Source organism: Podarcis pityusensis, assembly GCF_964106645.2.
Source record: "Podarcis pityusensis genome assembly, chromosome: 10".
Classification (NCBI taxonomy): Eukaryota; Metazoa; Chordata; class Lepidosauria; order Squamata; family Lacertidae; genus Podarcis; species Podarcis pityusensis.
The window spans coordinates 19223288-19240664 of record NC_138035.1 but is presented as its reverse complement, the minus strand read 5'-3'; the positions used below and the strand labels follow the sequence as shown (position 1 = coordinate 19240664).

Genomic DNA, 17377 nt, shown 5'->3' with positions numbered 1-17377 from the left:
GTATTATTAAAAAGTTACATAATTTCAATAAGAAACTATGGGACATGCACCAACAGGGAATGAAGCAGTATGTCCATCCCAAAACTTTTACCACAAACAGTATTGTAAATGGTATTGTGCATATCACCACCCCATTCAATGAGAAGCAGAAATAATTCTGGATGCACAATAAAAAAGATGTCTGAAGAAGCCTTTAGGCTTTGCCATATGATCAATTCTGACATTTTGATGTTTAAGAAAGGCTTGCCTTTACTGGGTTTCTTAGTTTTACTTGCTGGTGACAAGCTAAACCACTGCCTACCATATTCAAGGCGCCAGGTTCAGGACCTGTGGTGAGCTTATATTGTTTTTACTCAGAGCTGGAAAAGCACTACATTTTCACATATCCACCCATCTCTCCTTCAAAGGACAAGGCTAAATCTCCTAAAGGACTAGAGCTAACATGGGTGATAAAAAGCCTTTTGATTTGCAGTAATAGTCCAACTGTAATTAGTGAGTGTTTCCCTATTTAGTTAATACAAATTTAATTATGTAATGCCAGATACAACTACTTAGTTAATCCAACTCTAACAAACAAATCCTATTCTGATCAATTAAGGGTGCCACAACCTGAAACTTTCCTGGCACAGAACTAGTAGACAGCAACAATTTCATATAGCCAAAATTGGCCCCAGAGTGCTCCAATGCGGGATTAATTCAGAGTTCATTTTGATTACTGGTGAAAGATGCAGCAGGCATAAATTGAGATGGGGCGGGGGGAAGAAAAGGAAGGAAAAGTTCAGCAACTTTCCATCCCTAGAATGCATTGTCTCTGGTATCTTCCATCTTTTCCAAATTAATACACATGTACTGCTATTTGGTCAATACATGTAGCATGAAACAGATCCCAGGATCAATTGCAGAATGATGGGTCAATTTTTACCTGTGCCTTTCCCCATTGAATTTTGGAATTGTTTTGCTTGGTCTGCTGACTCCGGCTAAATGCATGTGTGAAACAGAGTGGAAATTACTTACTTTGGGAAAGGAAAATTGGAGACGGCTAATTGGTTGCTGGATCAGGAATATATTCTCACTATGCAAGTGCCACATTTTTCTGAGCACATAGGCTGTAGGTGAAGGACAAAAAGTGGCACTGGGAATCTACTGTTTCCCTGTAGTGTCCAGCTCTTTTGTGAAACCTTGAGTGTGCCTTCTCACAGAATAGCAGCACTCTGGACTTGGATGTTTAAAAAAAGACCACCAAAAGGGTTTTAATCATCATCTTTGTTGTGACATCAGCAAAAAGATATTAGTGAAAAACCAGGAAATCTCCTGTCCTGTAATAAACAATTAAAATCCCCTTCCCAGTCAGCCTTCACTGGCGTCATCAGATAAGTGACATAATTGTGTCCAGCCCCCACAATCAGAGTACATGGAGAAGAGGACATGAGGGAAGACGTGCCTTGGCTTCTTCTTCTGTCCTTGCATAGTCCTCAAATAAGAGCACAGGAAAAGCAATCAGGCTTGTAGCAAAGACAAGGATGATAAGCACGATTCTGCCCTCAGTGTAATCAGCAGGGGAAGCAAAGGCACTTCTGCCCTCACACCGCTCTCTGCTGCACCCCATGCCTGGCAACGATGCTGAGGCATGGGATGGTCTCACCCTGGAGCAGAATGACTTAAAGAACTGGACCAATGCTGCTCTAATATATTTTATTCCGTGTTTTATGTATTATGTAGAAACGCTTACAGATACTTACACTGAGAAGAGGGCGTGCACCACTATGGTGGTGGTGGGGCATTTTACACATGGCTTGGTAATCGTACATTTTCACCCTGCAAAAAAAAACACATAAAAAACTGACAAGTGGGCCAATGTGTTCAACACACCAGCTTAGCCCAAGAGTCCACCAGTCTGCCTAGCCCACTACTGTGCACTCTGATTGTATAGTGGTGCAACGGAACACTGTGGCGCCAGAAGCAGTTTAGTCATGCTGGCCACATGACTTGGAAACGCCGGCTCCTTCGGCCTGATGCGAGATGAGCGCCACAGTCCATAGTCGCCTTTGACTGGACTTAACTGTCCAGGGGTCCTTTACCTTTTTTAATTCTGATTGAAGGTGACTTTCAAAGGTCTAGCAGTTGTTTTGCCCAGGTCTACTATGCGAGATTTTTAGTGGACATGCCAGGAACTGCACCTGAGATTTTCTGCATGCAAAACATGTGCTCTGTCACATGCCCTTTGCTCAACATAGCTGCAAACACATTCATTTGTCCTGCATGAATTCTAGCCTGGATCTGTCTTCACACAGGGAACAGCCATATATCCTCATCCTAATAATTTAGTTTAGTTTGTGCTTAGCATTGGATTAGCACAACAAGATCTACATACAGTGTTTGATTGACTATGTGGTATCTGATGAAGAAACTTCTTACTGATGTCACAATATGCCCCTACCCTATGAAAACTTTGTATGTGATTTACTCGAGTTACCTCAGCTGCTATTTTTACTCATGCCAAGGTCCTGAAAGCTGCTTCTGACAACTAGAAACATCATAGCAACTATTCCCAGCCAGCTGCAAAGCCCAACAGCTGCATTTCTTCCCCATGGCCAGGTCCAAACTGGACAGGTTTGTGCTCTTCCAGACACATCTGGCTGGGCTCTCAGATTTCTTTATGCCATTTGTGTCTGACTCTGCATCCCTCTGTATGCTACATCAGCAACATGGGAACTGCTTCGGAACACATGGACATAGGAAACTCCTTTACACCATGTCAGATCATTTTGCTCATCATTGTCTGCACTGACTGGCAACAGCTCTCCAGAGTTTTACACATAAGTTTTCACCAGAGAAGCCAGGGGTTTAACCTAGAACCTTTGCATACGAAACATGTGCTCTACCAATGAGCTGCAGATAATGTTTGAAAGCCTGTGACCTGTACTATGCTGTACAGGGAAACATCGGATGGGAATAGCAAACACAGTTAGCTTTGCTCACATGGTTCTGGGCTCCCATGCTGTTCTGGTAACATATAAGGGCCTCCAAGTCAGGAACATAAACGGCCTAGATGAAGCCACATGAAATTGTATTGCTACATCTAGGGGTTAATATGACTGCTAAAAATGTAAATTTATTTAAGGATAATTATGAAAAATGTTGGATTGAAGTGAAAAAAGACTTAGAAATATGGTCAAATTAGAAGTTATCATTATTAGGCCGAATTGCAGTGATAAAAATGAATGTGCTGCCAAGGATGTTGTTCTTGTTTCAAACATTACAAATTTTGGATAAGATGGATTGTTTTAAGAAGTGGCAGAAAGATATTTCCAGATTTGTCTGGCAGGGCAAGAAGCCTCAAATAAAATTTAAGATATTAACTGATGCTAAAGAAAGAGGTGGATTTGCCCTGCCAGACCTAAAACTCTATTATTAATCAGCTGCTTTTTGTTGGCTGAGAGAATGGCTGCTACTTGAAGACACTGATGTGTTGGACCTAGAAGGTTTTAACAACATATTTGGTTGGCATGCATATCTGTGGTATGATAAGGTAAAAGCACATAAAGCGTTTAAAAATCATATTGTTAGAAAAGCATTGTTTAATGTATGGATAAGATATAAAGATTTGTTAGAAAACAAAACCCCAAGATGGTTGTCACCAATGGAAGCGAAGGCACAGAAAAAACTCAATATGGAGGCCAAATGGCCGAAATATTGGGAAATTCTGGAACAAGAGGGAGACAGACTAAAATTGCAGAGCTTTGAAAAATTGAAAAATAAAGTGCGAGATTGGCTCCATTGTTATCAAATAATGGAGGCATATAATTTGGACAAAAAAGTTGGCTTCCAGGTGGAAAAATCAAAATTGGAAACAGAACTGTTAGATTCCAAAATCAAGAATTTGTCAAAAATGTATAACTTGCTGTTGAAATGGAACACCCAGGATGAAACGGTGAAATCAGCTATGATTAAATGGGCACAAGATGTCGGACATAATATAATGATGGCTGACTGTGAACAGTTATGGACCACAGGTATGAAATTTACGGCATGTAATGCCCTAAGAGAAAACTTAATGAAAATGATTTATAGGTGGTACATGACACCAGTCAAGCTTGCAAAAATTTACCATTTGCCCGAAAATAAATGTTGGAAATGTAACAAGACTGAAGGCACATTCTTTCACCTTTGGTGGACATGCCCAAGGATTAAGACATTCTGGGAGATGATTTATAATGAAATGAAAAATATACCTTTCTGAAGAAACCAGAGGCCTTCCTCCTGGGCATGGTCGACCAATTGGTACCAAAGAAGGATAGAACTTTTTTTATGTATGCTACAACAGCAGCAAGAATACTCATCGCGAAGTATTGGAAGACACAAGATTTACCCACCCGGGAAGAATGGCAGATGAAGTTGATGGACTACATGGAATTGGCGGAAATGACTGGCAGAATCCGAGACCAGGGAGAAGAGTCGGTGGAAGAAGATTGGAAAAAGTTTAAAGACTATTTACAGAAATATTGTAAAATTAATGAATGTTAGAAAAATGTTGGAATGAAGTTATATGGCTTCAGTAGAAATGTTATAAGGAATTAAGTATAAATAGATTAATAGAGAATTAAAGGGAAAAATAAGGTTAAAATGTGTTAAGATAATTATAGGATGGAAAGCAGAGGAAGATGGAAAGGAATTGCTGAAACAACTAAATAGAAGTGGAATACAAAAAGGGAGGTGTGAGGAGGTCATGGAAATAAGTGAATGAAAGATTGAAATTATTTGATGTGTTTTAAATTGTTTTTGTTTTGTTTTCTTAGTTTAAATTGTTTTTGTTTTGTTTTTTAGTTTAAATTGTTTTTGTTAGTTTAGTGTTAGGTATTGTTTTTGTATTGTATTGTATTGTCTATTTTCTTTTTCTATGTATGTTCAAATTGTTGGAAAGTAATAAATATCATTTAAAAAAAAAGAAATTGTATTGCTACACAGTAATGTAATGTTACTTCTGACATTTAAAAAAGGATATGTGCCTGTATTTTTGTGTATTTGTTTGTTTCAACATGCATTCTTAGAACACAAGCAGGGAAATGAAAATAGGTAACATTTTGCATTTGTTCACATTGTGCACAAACTGTGTGACAGTGGATATAATCAGGAGTGATTCCTGTTACTGCAGCAATGCTTTTTTTGGCTGCTGCAATCATAGAATCGGTACTGGCTGCACCCATTATTATGCAGTTCACACATTACATTTGCCTATGTGAGTACGGTATGTACCTGGAGATGCTTGAATCTTTCTATGGATAACAGATGTGAACAAGTCCTAACAACTGAGGCAATGTTCCTGTTATGTACTGAGTTGAATAGGATCCAAACTGTAGCAGTCTGATTGGTCCTAGAACAATAGGATCCAAAAGGCAGCAGTCTGATTGGTCCTAGAACAATAGGATTCAGAATGCAGCAGTCTGATTGGTCCTAGAACAATGCAGCAGTATGATTGGTTGGCAGGAACCACCCAATCCTGCTCCAGATAGAAGTGAATCCACAACCTGATTGGCTTACAGTAGAATTCCAGAATTAGCCAATCATGTGCAGCCCATTGTGTAAATAATGTATATAAAGCAGATACTGCGAGGGGACATTCATTCATTCCTCCTCACCACTATGAGCTGAATAAAGAGCATGAAATCACTTTGCGACTCTGAGTATATTTCACTGGCGACGAGGATGGGATCCCGCTGAGCTGACTGCCACACACAGCACCACAGCACCGCCAACTGCCGCACCGCTGCCTCGCACCGTGTATCCAGGCTTCAGCTCCGGGGCACAAGGAACTCAGAATGGCAGCCAACAGCAGCTTCTCGCCATTCAACCCAGCATCTGGAGACTGGGAAGCGTACGCCTCCCGTTTCACCTTCCTCCTAGAAGCCAAAGGGGTCACCGACGAAGAAGACGCCAAGAAGAGGGCGATATTCTTCAGCGTCTGCGGAGAGGAGACGTTTGAAATCGCCCGGGCTCTCCTTGCGCCTGAAGACGTCGCTACTGTTCCATACAAAACAATAATGGAACAGCTGAAGGGGCACTTTTCGCCGCAGCCCTCAGTGGTGGCTCGTCGAAATGCCTTCTACGCAAAGCGGCAAGCCCCTGGGGAAACCATAACTGGGTTTGTGACCTCTCTCCGCCAAGCCGCCCGGTTCTGCAACTTCTCAGAGCTGGAGAACATGCTTCGTGACCGCCTCGTCGGTGGCCTGAAGGATGAGAAGCTGCAACGACGCCTCTACGCTAAGAAGGACCTAACGTTCCAGGTCGCTCTGGAGGAGGCCCTGGCAACAGAAGCTGCCGAGAGGTCGACCCAAGAGGCACGGCCGAGCCTGCCATCCCAACCGAGGGTCCACCATGAAGACCTCACCGACGACTCAGGATCCGACAGGGAGGAGGTGCACCGAGTACAGCAGCGCACTCAAGCAGCGCACAGACCACAGCTGCCTCGACGAGAAGGAGGGAACTGCGCAAGCTGCGGGGAGAGTCACGAGAGGAGGACCTGCCGTTTCCGCAACGCAGAGTGCAGGCAGTGCAGAAAATCGGGACACATCGCCCGGGTGTGTCGGGCTCGGCCCACCCGACACCAGGCATCAGATGACCAATCCAAGAGCCCCAGGTCCCGGGGCCCAACGCACCAAGGCAACTCGACGGAGCTCACGGACTTCCAGGTATACCAGTTGCCCCACCCCAACGTAGAGAAAATTTATGTAGAGGTACAGATAGAGGGGGCCCCATGCCGCATGGAGCTTGACACGGGTTCAACTCTATCCATAATCTCGGCAAGGACCTTAAGGAAACTGTGTCCCACTGGGGGTCCCAAACTCAGGCCGGCCCCATTCACCCTCCGGGACTTCCAGAAACGTAAGGTCCCCACAATGGGGGTGGGGACCTTCAGGGTGCAATACCGAGGGCGGACGCGGCAACTGGACTTGCTTGTGGTCAAGGGCCCCTACATTAGCTTACTGGGATTGGCATGGTTTGGACCACTGGGGCTAGCTGTCACCGGGGTGAACCACACTAGCTTACAAGTGGACGTGGACGCCATATGCAAGGAATTTCCAGGGGTTTTCGATGGGAAATTGGGACAGTATACGGGCCCCCCCATTGCGCTACAGCTTGACCCCGCAGTACGACCGGTCAGGCTCAAGGCCCGCCGGGTCCCGTTCGCCTTGAAACCCCGTATAGACGAGGAATTGGACCGACTCGTAGAGCAAGGAGTGCTGGAGCCGGTGCCTAATGCTCCCTGGGAAACCCCAATCGTCACACCCGTCAAGCCTAATGGTTCGGTCCGCATCTGCGCAGACTACAAATGTACCATAAACAAGGCCCTCACGGCCCACGCATACCCAGTGCCAGTGGTCAGCCATGTCCTTGCCACCCTGGCTGGGTCGAAAATTTTTGGCAAGCTGGACTTGGCCCAAGCATATCAACAGCTGCCAGTAGATGAGGCCACAGCAGAGGCACAGACGATTGTGACGCACAGAGGAGCGTTCAGGGTAAAGCGGCTGCAATTCGGTGTCAGCGTGGCACCAGGCATATTCCAGAATATAATGGACTCTCTCCTTAAAGGGATTCCTGGCGTCACCCCCTTCTTCGATGATGTGTTGATTGCCGGCCCCACACCAGAGGAGTTTGAGGACCGCCTCCGCACCGTTCTGCACCGTTCCAGACGGCGGGTCTCAAGGTGAAGCGGGAAAAATGTCTACTAGGAGTGCCTCAGGTGGACTTTCTGGGATTTATGGTGGACGCAGAAGGGGTCCACCCGACTGGGGACAAGGTACGGGCCATTTGTGATGCCCCAGCGCCCAAGAGCAAGACTGAACTTCAGGCCTTCTTGGGACTATTGAACTTTTACCATTCCTTCCTTCCCCACAAGGCGGCGGTAGCGGAGCCCCTACACAGACTCCTGGACAAGCGGGCCCCTTGGGTGTGGGGCCAGCGCCAGGAGGCCGCATTCCAGGCAGTCAAGGACTTGCTTGTCTCAAACTCGGTCTTGGCACACTTCGACGAGAGGCTGCCGGTGGTGCTAGCATGCGACGCCTCACCCTATGGCATTGGAGCTGTCCTGGGGCACCAACTCCCGGATGGAAGAGAGGTACCGGTGGCGTACTTTTCCCAGACACTCAACACAACCGAGCGGAACTACTCGCAAATCGACAAGGAGGGTCTGGCAATCGTAAAGGGAGTAAAAAAATTCCATGATTTCTTGTACGGGCGGCCCTTCACCGTGGTGACTGACCACAAGCCGTTGCTTGGCTTGTTTGCCCCCGAAAAGCAGACCCCCCAAGTGCTGTCTCCTCGCGTCCTCAGGTGGTCAATTTTCCTTGCCAGCTACCAGTATGCACTGATTCACCGACCTGGGAAGGCGATGGGCCATGCGGACGCCCTCAGCAGGCTACCACTACCGGAAACAGGCCCTGACCCAGCACCTGCACAAGAGGTTATGAGCCTGGAGCTGCTTCCCGACCGCCCCATTCAGGCACAAGAAGTTGCACACCATTCCAAGAAAGATAGGGTCATCTCCCGGGTCCTGGACTGGGTGTGGAGGGGATGGCCCAGCAGCAGCCCCGGGCCAGAATTCGCCGGCTACACAACCCGCAAACATGAACTGTCGGCCCACAAGGGGTGCCTGTTATGGGGAAGCAGAGTCGTTGTTCCCCAGCCCCTCTGCAAAAGGGTCCTCACAGCCCTACACGAGACACATCCAGGGGTAGTAAGAATGAAGGCCCTTGCCAGGAGTTATGTGTGGTGGCCGGGGATCGATGGAGAGATAGAGGCCTGGGTCAAACACTGCCAGGCCTGCCAAGAATCCCGCCCAGATCCCCCAAGGGCCCCAGTCCAGTCCTGGGAGTCCGCCCGAGCACCATGGTCACGCCTGCATGTGGATTTCGCTGGCCCCTTTCAGGGGAAAACATTCTTCATAGTGGTGGACTCCTACACCAAATGGCTGGAAGTCGCACTGGTACCGTCCACTTCCACGTCCGCAGCCATCCGGGTACTACGCAGGCTGTTTGCAACCCACGGGCTCCCTGACACTCTCGTCTCAGACAACGGGACTGCATTTACGTCAGGAGAATTCCAAACCTTCACAGCGCAGAACGCCATCCGCCACATCCGTTCGGCGCCGTTCCACCCTGCCACCAATGGCCAAGCAGAACGCATGGTGCGGACCACCAAGGACACCCTTCGCCGCATGACGCAAGGGGACTGGGAGTACCGCCTTGCCACATTCCTTCTAGCACAGCACAGCACCCCCAGCTCAACGACTGGCCGGAGCCCCGCTGAACTACTAATGGGTCGGCGCCTTGCAATCAGATTGGACCGCCTTCACCCCGATAGAGCTCAGGATGAGGTAGTGGTGGGGGAAGGCAGGAACCCCCGGACCTTCGAGGCCCAGGACCCAGTGTACGCAAAGAATTTTGGGGCAGGCCCAGCATGGGTACCCGCCACAATCACCAGGGTCACTGGCCCCGTGTCGTACGAGGTGCTAACGGATGGGGGGCAATGCTGGCGCCGCCACGGCGACCAGATACGGCGACGATTCCCGGGAGAAAACCAGGAGGAGGACAGGTCAGAGGAGTCCCAAGGGAACAGCGGGGCAGTGAGGCCCATAGAGCAGGAGGGGCCAGCAGGAGAGGCAGAATCAGTAAATACAGAGAGGACCCGTGAGGCCGAAAGGACACCGGAACCAGAACCACGACTGAGCGAGCCGGTTGCACCAGACCAAACAGCCGCATCACAGCCAGCATCCTTGGAACACGAGCCAGAACCCGGAGCCCGGACCAGGGAACACCCCAGGCCACAACGCACACGTAGGCCGCCAGCATACCTTGAGGACTATGAATGCGACCTCCCGGGCAGGACTGGAACTTAGAGGGGAGGGGTGTTATGTACTGAGTTGAATAGGATCCAAACTGTAGCAGTCTGATTGGTCCTAGAACAATAGGATCCAAAAGGCAGCAGTCTGATTGGTCCTAGAACAATAGGATTCAGAATGCAGCAGTCTGATTGGTCCTAGAACAATGCAGCAGTATGATTGGTTGGCAGGAACCACCCAATCCTGCTCCAGATAGAAGTGAATCCACAACCTGATTGGCTTACAGTAGAATTCCAGCATTAGCCAATCATGTGCAGCCCATTGTGTAAATAATGTATATAAAGCAGATACTGCGAGGGGACATTCATTCATTCCTCCTCACCACTATGAGCTGAATAAAGAGCATGAAATCACTTTGCGACTCTGAGTATATTTCAGTTCCACACCCCACTGTCTTCATTCTCTTTTTTAATGTTTAGCTGTGATAATTCTCAATGGGGATAAGGCATTTTGCTTCAACCAGGCTCTTATCTGAAAGGAAATCAATACAGAGGAGATAGTAATACTTACTGTTTGAACATTCCCATGCTTATAAGCTGGGTCATAACAGAGCCATCCACTTCTCCCAAAAATTTGCTGGTCTGCAAGCACAGGGAGATAAAGAGAGAAAAAAGCAGAAACTATAGATAAACTTCCTCAGCTTTTTATCAGTCCAGCTAATCCATCCCCACTACGAGTTTGAAATCCTATACTTAATATTGCCATTATCATAAAACAAGCCCTTTAAGCAGGCGGTGCTCTGCTATGTCCTCAGGCTGTTTAGCAAAGAGGGGTTTAGAGAAGTGTGTGGCGCCATGGTCAATAAAAATGAAATGCAAATCTTAGCTCAGCCATGCACTCACCACGTGGCCTTAGACAAGTCACCATTTCTCAGCTTATCATCTAAACTATGGGGATAGTAATACAGTACAGGCGTACTATATGGTATGATGTTGTAAGGATGAAGCAGTGCCCACTATCCATGAAGATAGTGGGTTCCGACGAGATCTTGATGAGATCTCACAAAGTTTTGGTGAGATCTCGCTGGAAGCTGCCACTGCTGCTTCTCTGCCACTGGAAGGGGTGGCGGGGTGAGCAGGGTGCCTGCAATGGGTGCCACCTCTTGGACTTCTGCCTTCTGCTGCTTGTCCACCTGATGGACAAGCCCGCCCTGGCTGGAATGTAGCCTATTGTGCAAGAGTTACTTTCATTGCTCCACCCACTATTACCTCTAGGCCTGTCCAATGTTGGCATGCAGCCTCTAGAAAGTTGACCATGAGGTAATGTGGCCTGGTTTAAAAGAAGATAAAACTCAACCCTGAGTTCCTTATTGGAAAGGTAGGGTGCAATTATGGTTAATAAATATAATTATCTTGGGAGATTCACAAATTTGCACAAAGTCTAAAAAGTGATTAGTGCACGTATTCACTGTTCTTTTGGGGGAAAGCCTGAAGTCCCCTTGCTTAAGCCTTAACAAAAGAAATCTGCAGATTTGTCCAATTTGCTCCTCCCTGCCCCCCAGCTCTATAAACAGGCTTTATAAGTAAGCACAGAAAACTTCTTACCTGTTTGGAGGATTTGGAAACGAGTATAAATCCATTATTATCAATGAGAAAGCAGTTCAGATTCTGAAGAGAAAAAAAGAATGAGGAAGGAATTTCAACTATAGAGAAGACAATATTGCCTAGTATGAAAGCTTCTACCTTACCCTGTGAGCTGCTATGATTCTGCTTCCACAGTTCTAGTGGTCTTATGTAAGCCATTACTGTTAACTCTGGCTCCGGTTTGCTCCCACCACTGGCTTTTGAATCCATGTACACACAATGTTACCCACAACAGAAAGCTAACCACTTAGAGATTTCTAAACTTAATTTTATTGTTTTACAATCAAGCAGTATATAAATTTTGTTAAATAAATCAGATAAATCCTGTAGTTTCCTGAGAAATACAACTGTTTGATGTGTTTCCCCATAGACTGCCATTAATCTGAAAGGAAACTTATGCCACATTCGTTTTGCAATTAAGTTGAGCTGTGTACACTTGAGACATCTATTATTATTATTTATTAAATTTGCATATCGCCATATACCCATAGATCTCAGGGCAATTACAATATAAAAAGCACAAAATACATAACAAAAACTAAAAGCAGCCCAATAATCTCCCCCTATTGCGCATGCACAGATGAGTTTCATGAATAGGAGCTTGGGGAAGGGCTATAGGGGCAGGTCTTCACATTGGGTGAAGACATCCCTGTCCCCTCTGTGGTGTGTACAACAATCAGCAAATGTGACTTGACATGCAGTGTGTGTGGGTGTGTGCCTGGGGAATGTCCTTGCTGTGTTTTAAGCTGCTAATGTGTACATCACCTAAGACTCTCTGATGTTTTGATATTTCTGTGCTTGCTTACAAGTTTCCTGAATTTGATATCAGAGTACTGGTTGTACTTTTGCACTACTATTGTAGGCTTACACTCCATACTGTTTCCCCCCAAAAGTAAAGCATATTTGGGGGCTCTTGCGAGGCTATCCCAGAATCCTGTTCCATTTGGCTTAATAGAGCTCATGCAGTTCTGTCTAGACTCTGTAGCATTCTTTGTAGCATCTTTGGGGCAAAGTAAACACAGCGGTGTACTGCAAGGTACAAGTTCGGTAACTCATTAAAAAAGCAACTGCAGGCTAGAGAAATGAAATAGATGTTTTTCTGGAGCTCTCTAGCTTTCTCCATACTCCAGCACATGTTTGCAATTTGGTCTCAGGTTCCTCTGCCCCTTTGAGATCCAGCTTGCACTTCTGGGAGTTCTCAGTCCACATACTGCTTAAGCCTGAATGAACACTATATTCACATGCTTATCTTCATAATTAGTCATAGCTGTGGTTCTCACAATGTTTTCATAACAATTAATTAAACTTAATGACACTCTCAATGCACAATTGATATTTGGGAATAATATGGGGTACTGCAATTCTGTAAGCTTTCTAAATGGATTCCAGAATTATTATGAAAGTCCAAGTCCTTCCAGTCCACATAAAACCCTCAAGAGGTTTTCATATGCCATTTTTCAGAGCCACACTGTCTTATCAGAACCTTTAAAGATGTATTTTTAAGGCTTCTTGCCTTGAGTGCTGGTCTGTAACTGAGGAAACAAGAGGTTCAGATCCTTGTTTAGCTAGGAAGTTTGCTAGGTAATCGTGGGCCAGTCCCGTCACCCCCATTCTAACATACCTTGGAGACTAAAAGAGAATGAACCATATGCACCTTTGCATTTCTTGAGGAAAGGATGGGCTAAGAATGCAATAAAAACTAATGCATTTTCTTTTTCTCACATTTTAAACAGCTCTGAGAGGTTAGGCTGATTAGTGGTCAGTAAATAATTTACATATATAGAGCCACCTGGGTTCAAATTCTGGCTAGGGACCAAACGGGACATGATGAGGCTGTACTTTATCCACATCCCTACTTCATGGGGGTCAGGTCCATCATTTACATGGGTAAAACATGTGTAGAGGAAAGTGGAAATCTGATCTCCCTGCCCATCTTATCTCTCTGTGCTCTTCCGCTTTACTCAATTTGTCCAGCTCACGTCTGGTGTCAAAAATGAACTAGGAGAAAACTGCTTAAAGCATAGAACACGGGAAGTTTTTCTCTCTTCCCCCTTGCAAGGAATAGACCCACCCACTTTATTTCTGACGGTTGCCCTACCATATCTGGTTTGGATCTCAGGCAAAGAGAATGGCCCTCGGCAATGAACCATCTCTTTCCCCCATCTGTAAAAAACAAAAACTAGCCAAGCAAATAAAAAGCAACAGGGGAATAATAATGATCCTGAGTCACAGAACCCTCAAGTTACATTTCCTCAATTATAGGTCTGAACAATTTTAAAAAAAAATAAAAATAAAACTAGCAACTTACATCATTCTGACAGTTCAAGGGACACAGACCATCCACATCACTGCACTGGAATACAAGAGGAGGAGTTAAATAATGTCTCACTTTAGACTGCATTTACCTGGGCATCATTAGGTATTTTTACAGGAGTAAGGAGTAGGCATGTCTAATTCAGGCAATATTTGCACATCATATGCTGGTGTGTTACATCCCCTTCAACTTTCTCCACAAGAAGGATCATTTTAAGTAAGCCTATGAAATAAGTGTCCCAGTGGTCTTTTCAGCTCAGCTTCCTAGAGTGGCAGTTGTTCTTTATGTGAATGTTGTTATGCTGTATTTTATCTTAAATTGGATTAAGCTACTTCACCATGCCTTGTTCACCATGACTTTTCTGAAATGTTTCCAACTGAGACATACATATGCAGATGTACAAGAAATATGAGCCTAGGAGTTTGGAACAAATACCACTCCCTGGTGTTTGCTTCTTATGTGTTAGATACATGTTTGTTGCTTCATATGCTGTGTTCAGTGTGGAATGATGACTATTTGGTGCATCAAAGCAAATTTCAGTGTAGGTAAACATGACAGAACCAGATGCCCTTGATAGTAATAGTAAAGATTGTTACACAATGGAGAAAGCAGTGACAATGTTGGCTGCCTCTGGTTTTCTGGTAACAGTTTGACAAATGATATATGAACATTGTATAGTGTCCTCGGGCACTGTCCATTTGCTTCAGTTGAAGGTCTGAAGTGAACCAAAGTTGACATGTGTCACAGCACTGAACCTAACAATACATGGAGGGTTAAATGGTGAGTAAGAAAATATTGTTGGTGCCTGTGGGTTTCATAATTATCATTCATTCTGTGCTTACTGATTTGTCCAGTACAATTCTTCCATGTGTGTTTCCTGCCATGCGTTGGATGATCAATCTGTTGTTGGAAATTACTGGAGGAATATGTTGTGAGGGGTTGCGTAAACTGTGAGTTTTATGTTGGTTGGAAGATTTTAGCATGCTACACATTAGTTTTTTATTACCTTATCTTATGGTTATTATGGGTATGGATATTGCATGTTTATGTATTTCTTAATGTGAATCTTCTGAAAGTCGGCTTCTTGTCCATGTATGTATTTAGATGTATTTGGATTTTTGGTATTGCAAACTGCTTCAAGATCTGTGGATACTAAGCAGTCTACAAAAAGGTAAAGGTAAAGGACCCCTAACAGCTAAGTCCAGTCGCGAATGACTCTTGGGTTGCAGCGTTCATCTCGCTTTACTGGCCAAGGGAGCTGGCGTTTGTCTGCAGACAGATTTTCTGGATCATGTGGCCAGCATGACTAAGCCGCTTCTGGCGAAACCAGAGCAGTGCACGGAAACGCTGTTTATAGAGGACCTAAATCAGGGGTGGGGAACCTTCAAACTGCGAGGCCTCCCAGTGAAGGAAATTTGGAACATGAATATTTTTTTCAAAAAACAAACAAACACCCAAAACCATGCCCATCTGCCAATCAACTGATGTTACTCCAGTTGATGGGCAGGGGTGGGGGGTTGATTCTATGTTAGCTGTTCCCCTGCTATCAAATAGTATGCACAGCAGAAGCAGCAGGTTTTAGCTCTTTCTCATCAACTGATAAGCAGGGATTAAATCCTGCTCAGTTTGGCTGCATGAATCAATTTCCCTTCTGGGAAGAGCCACATGCAACCAATGCACAGCATGGGGCTGTTTGAAAGTCCCTTTGCAAGCAGCTCTGCACTGTTCTTTGAACCTCCTTTGCACACATACTGTATACAAAGCAGCAGGTTTTAACTCCTGTTCATCAGGGATAAAAAGGTAAAGGGACCATTAGGTCCAGTCACGGATGACTCTGAGGTTGTGGCGCTCATCTCAAGGGGGTTAAATCCTGCTCAGCTTGGCTGCATACACCAAAATCCCCTGCTGGGAATAGATGCACATGACCAAAGTGCAACATGGAGCTGTTTAAAAAAAATCCTTCCAGTAGCACCTTTAAGACCAACTAAGTTAGTTCTTGGTATGAGCTTTCGTGTGCAAGCACACTTCTTCAGATACACATGGAGCTGTTTGACAGCCCCTTTGCAAGCAGCCCCACTCTGATCTTTGAACCCCCAGTTTTTGAACATTTAAAGAGCAGCTCAGGGCTGCTTAAAAAAGGGCTTTCAATCAGCTTATGCTGCCCTTTGAAGTCCCAACAACTGGGGCTATCACAGTGACATCAGGCATGACATGAGGATGGTTCTGCCAAATTGTCAAATCTGGCCAGCAAGGGGGGGGGGGGGAATAATAACTGCCTGTCAGCTACAAAAGGTTCCATATTCCTGCACTAAATAAATAGATCTGTCTTTTTCACTTTTCTATTCTTTTTTTTTAACAGAGGACTGTTATTATCTAAGATGCACAAGGGAGAAGCTGATGAAAATGTTGTCTTTTTATTAAAGAACAACAATAATTGAAGAAATCATGGAGCTTCTTAATGTGGATCAGTCATTTTTTAAAACATGCACATTAGCCCAGGAATCACATGCCTGCTCTGTGGTTAATGGAACAGATTGGGAAAATCTGTCAATAAAAGTACTGCCAAAGGCACCCTATTGCTGTCAATCAAACCAGCAAGTATGAAGACACATAGATGATTGAGTGATAATCACTGGGATTTAATGGGAGAGCTCAATTTTCTTTCTTTTGACCCAATTAAGACATCGAGGAAAGGGAGTGTCTATCTCCCCAAAGCTGCTTACTCCTCCATCAGGAGGCCAAATCCCAGTTAAAATATATTTTATTAGTAAATGAGCAGTGTCCCCCAATTTTACAGAAGGGACACCAAAAAAGAAATAGATTGAAATTTTCTTATATGAATTGCTATATAAACCAGGAACACTGAAATATCCACAGAAGTATTTATTGTTATGAGTTTGCGTGGTCAGGTGGAGTCCCCCAAACCTTGGCTGGCCCCCATGTGGAAACCATGGTGCCTCATTTCCAAAATGAAACATGGGTAAGCACCTGGAACCTCGCACCGCTTGGAGATTGAGGTGTTGTGCAGCTCTATTGTAGAAGCCTGGGAGAGGGTAGAAGTAGCAACCCCTTAAAAAAAAATAGCGGGCTATTTAAAGGTGGGGAAAAGAGCCCTGACAGCTCTGGTTCATTGTGCCTGTGGCAAAGATTCTGCCATATGTTTCTATTAAATATAGACATTTTCTTGATTTGTACTGGATAAAATAAGCTGTCATCCTAACTGTAACTTTCTTTATTGCCTTGTCATTGTGCATTAGAGCAAGAGGTTATGGCACCCTGACAGCTAATTTGAGATGTAGATTCAACTCAGCACCAACTGAATCCCATTCTTTGATTAAGCTGCACAATCCTGTCAGACAGGAATGCAAATATTTCCTGGAGACAAGAACTGATTGTGATAATCAGATTCCCACTAGTCTGTTTACCCTTCCAGGGCCCACCTGCATATTAATTAAGCTGGTAGGATGTAGAAATTCCATTAAATGCTTATGATTGGCTTTGCATCATATGGAGGGTCATATCTATCACAAAGACAAAAAAACTTTTTTTTTTCCGTATTAAGAAAATAGTTCTCCTAGGTGTAGA

At 44.9% G+C, this 17377-nt stretch overlaps 1 protein-coding gene across 1 annotated transcript in view; it reads right to left on the bottom strand.

The window, feature by feature from the left end:
* The window catches only part of CACNA2D4 (calcium voltage-gated channel auxiliary subunit alpha2delta 4), a 166531-nt gene that overhangs the window by 19667 nt on the left and 129487 nt on the right, over positions 1-17377 (bottom strand). The window contains exons 28-31 of the mRNA XM_080971592.1: positions 13787-13831; positions 11440-11502; positions 10406-10476; positions 1740-1815 (exon numbers count right to left, since the gene is read on the bottom strand). Of these exons, the coding sequence (XP_080827718.1) occupies positions 1740-1815; positions 10406-10476; positions 11440-11502; positions 13787-13831 (255 nt within the window). The remainder of the gene's footprint in view (positions 1-1739; positions 1816-10405; positions 10477-11439; positions 11503-13786; positions 13832-17377) is intronic.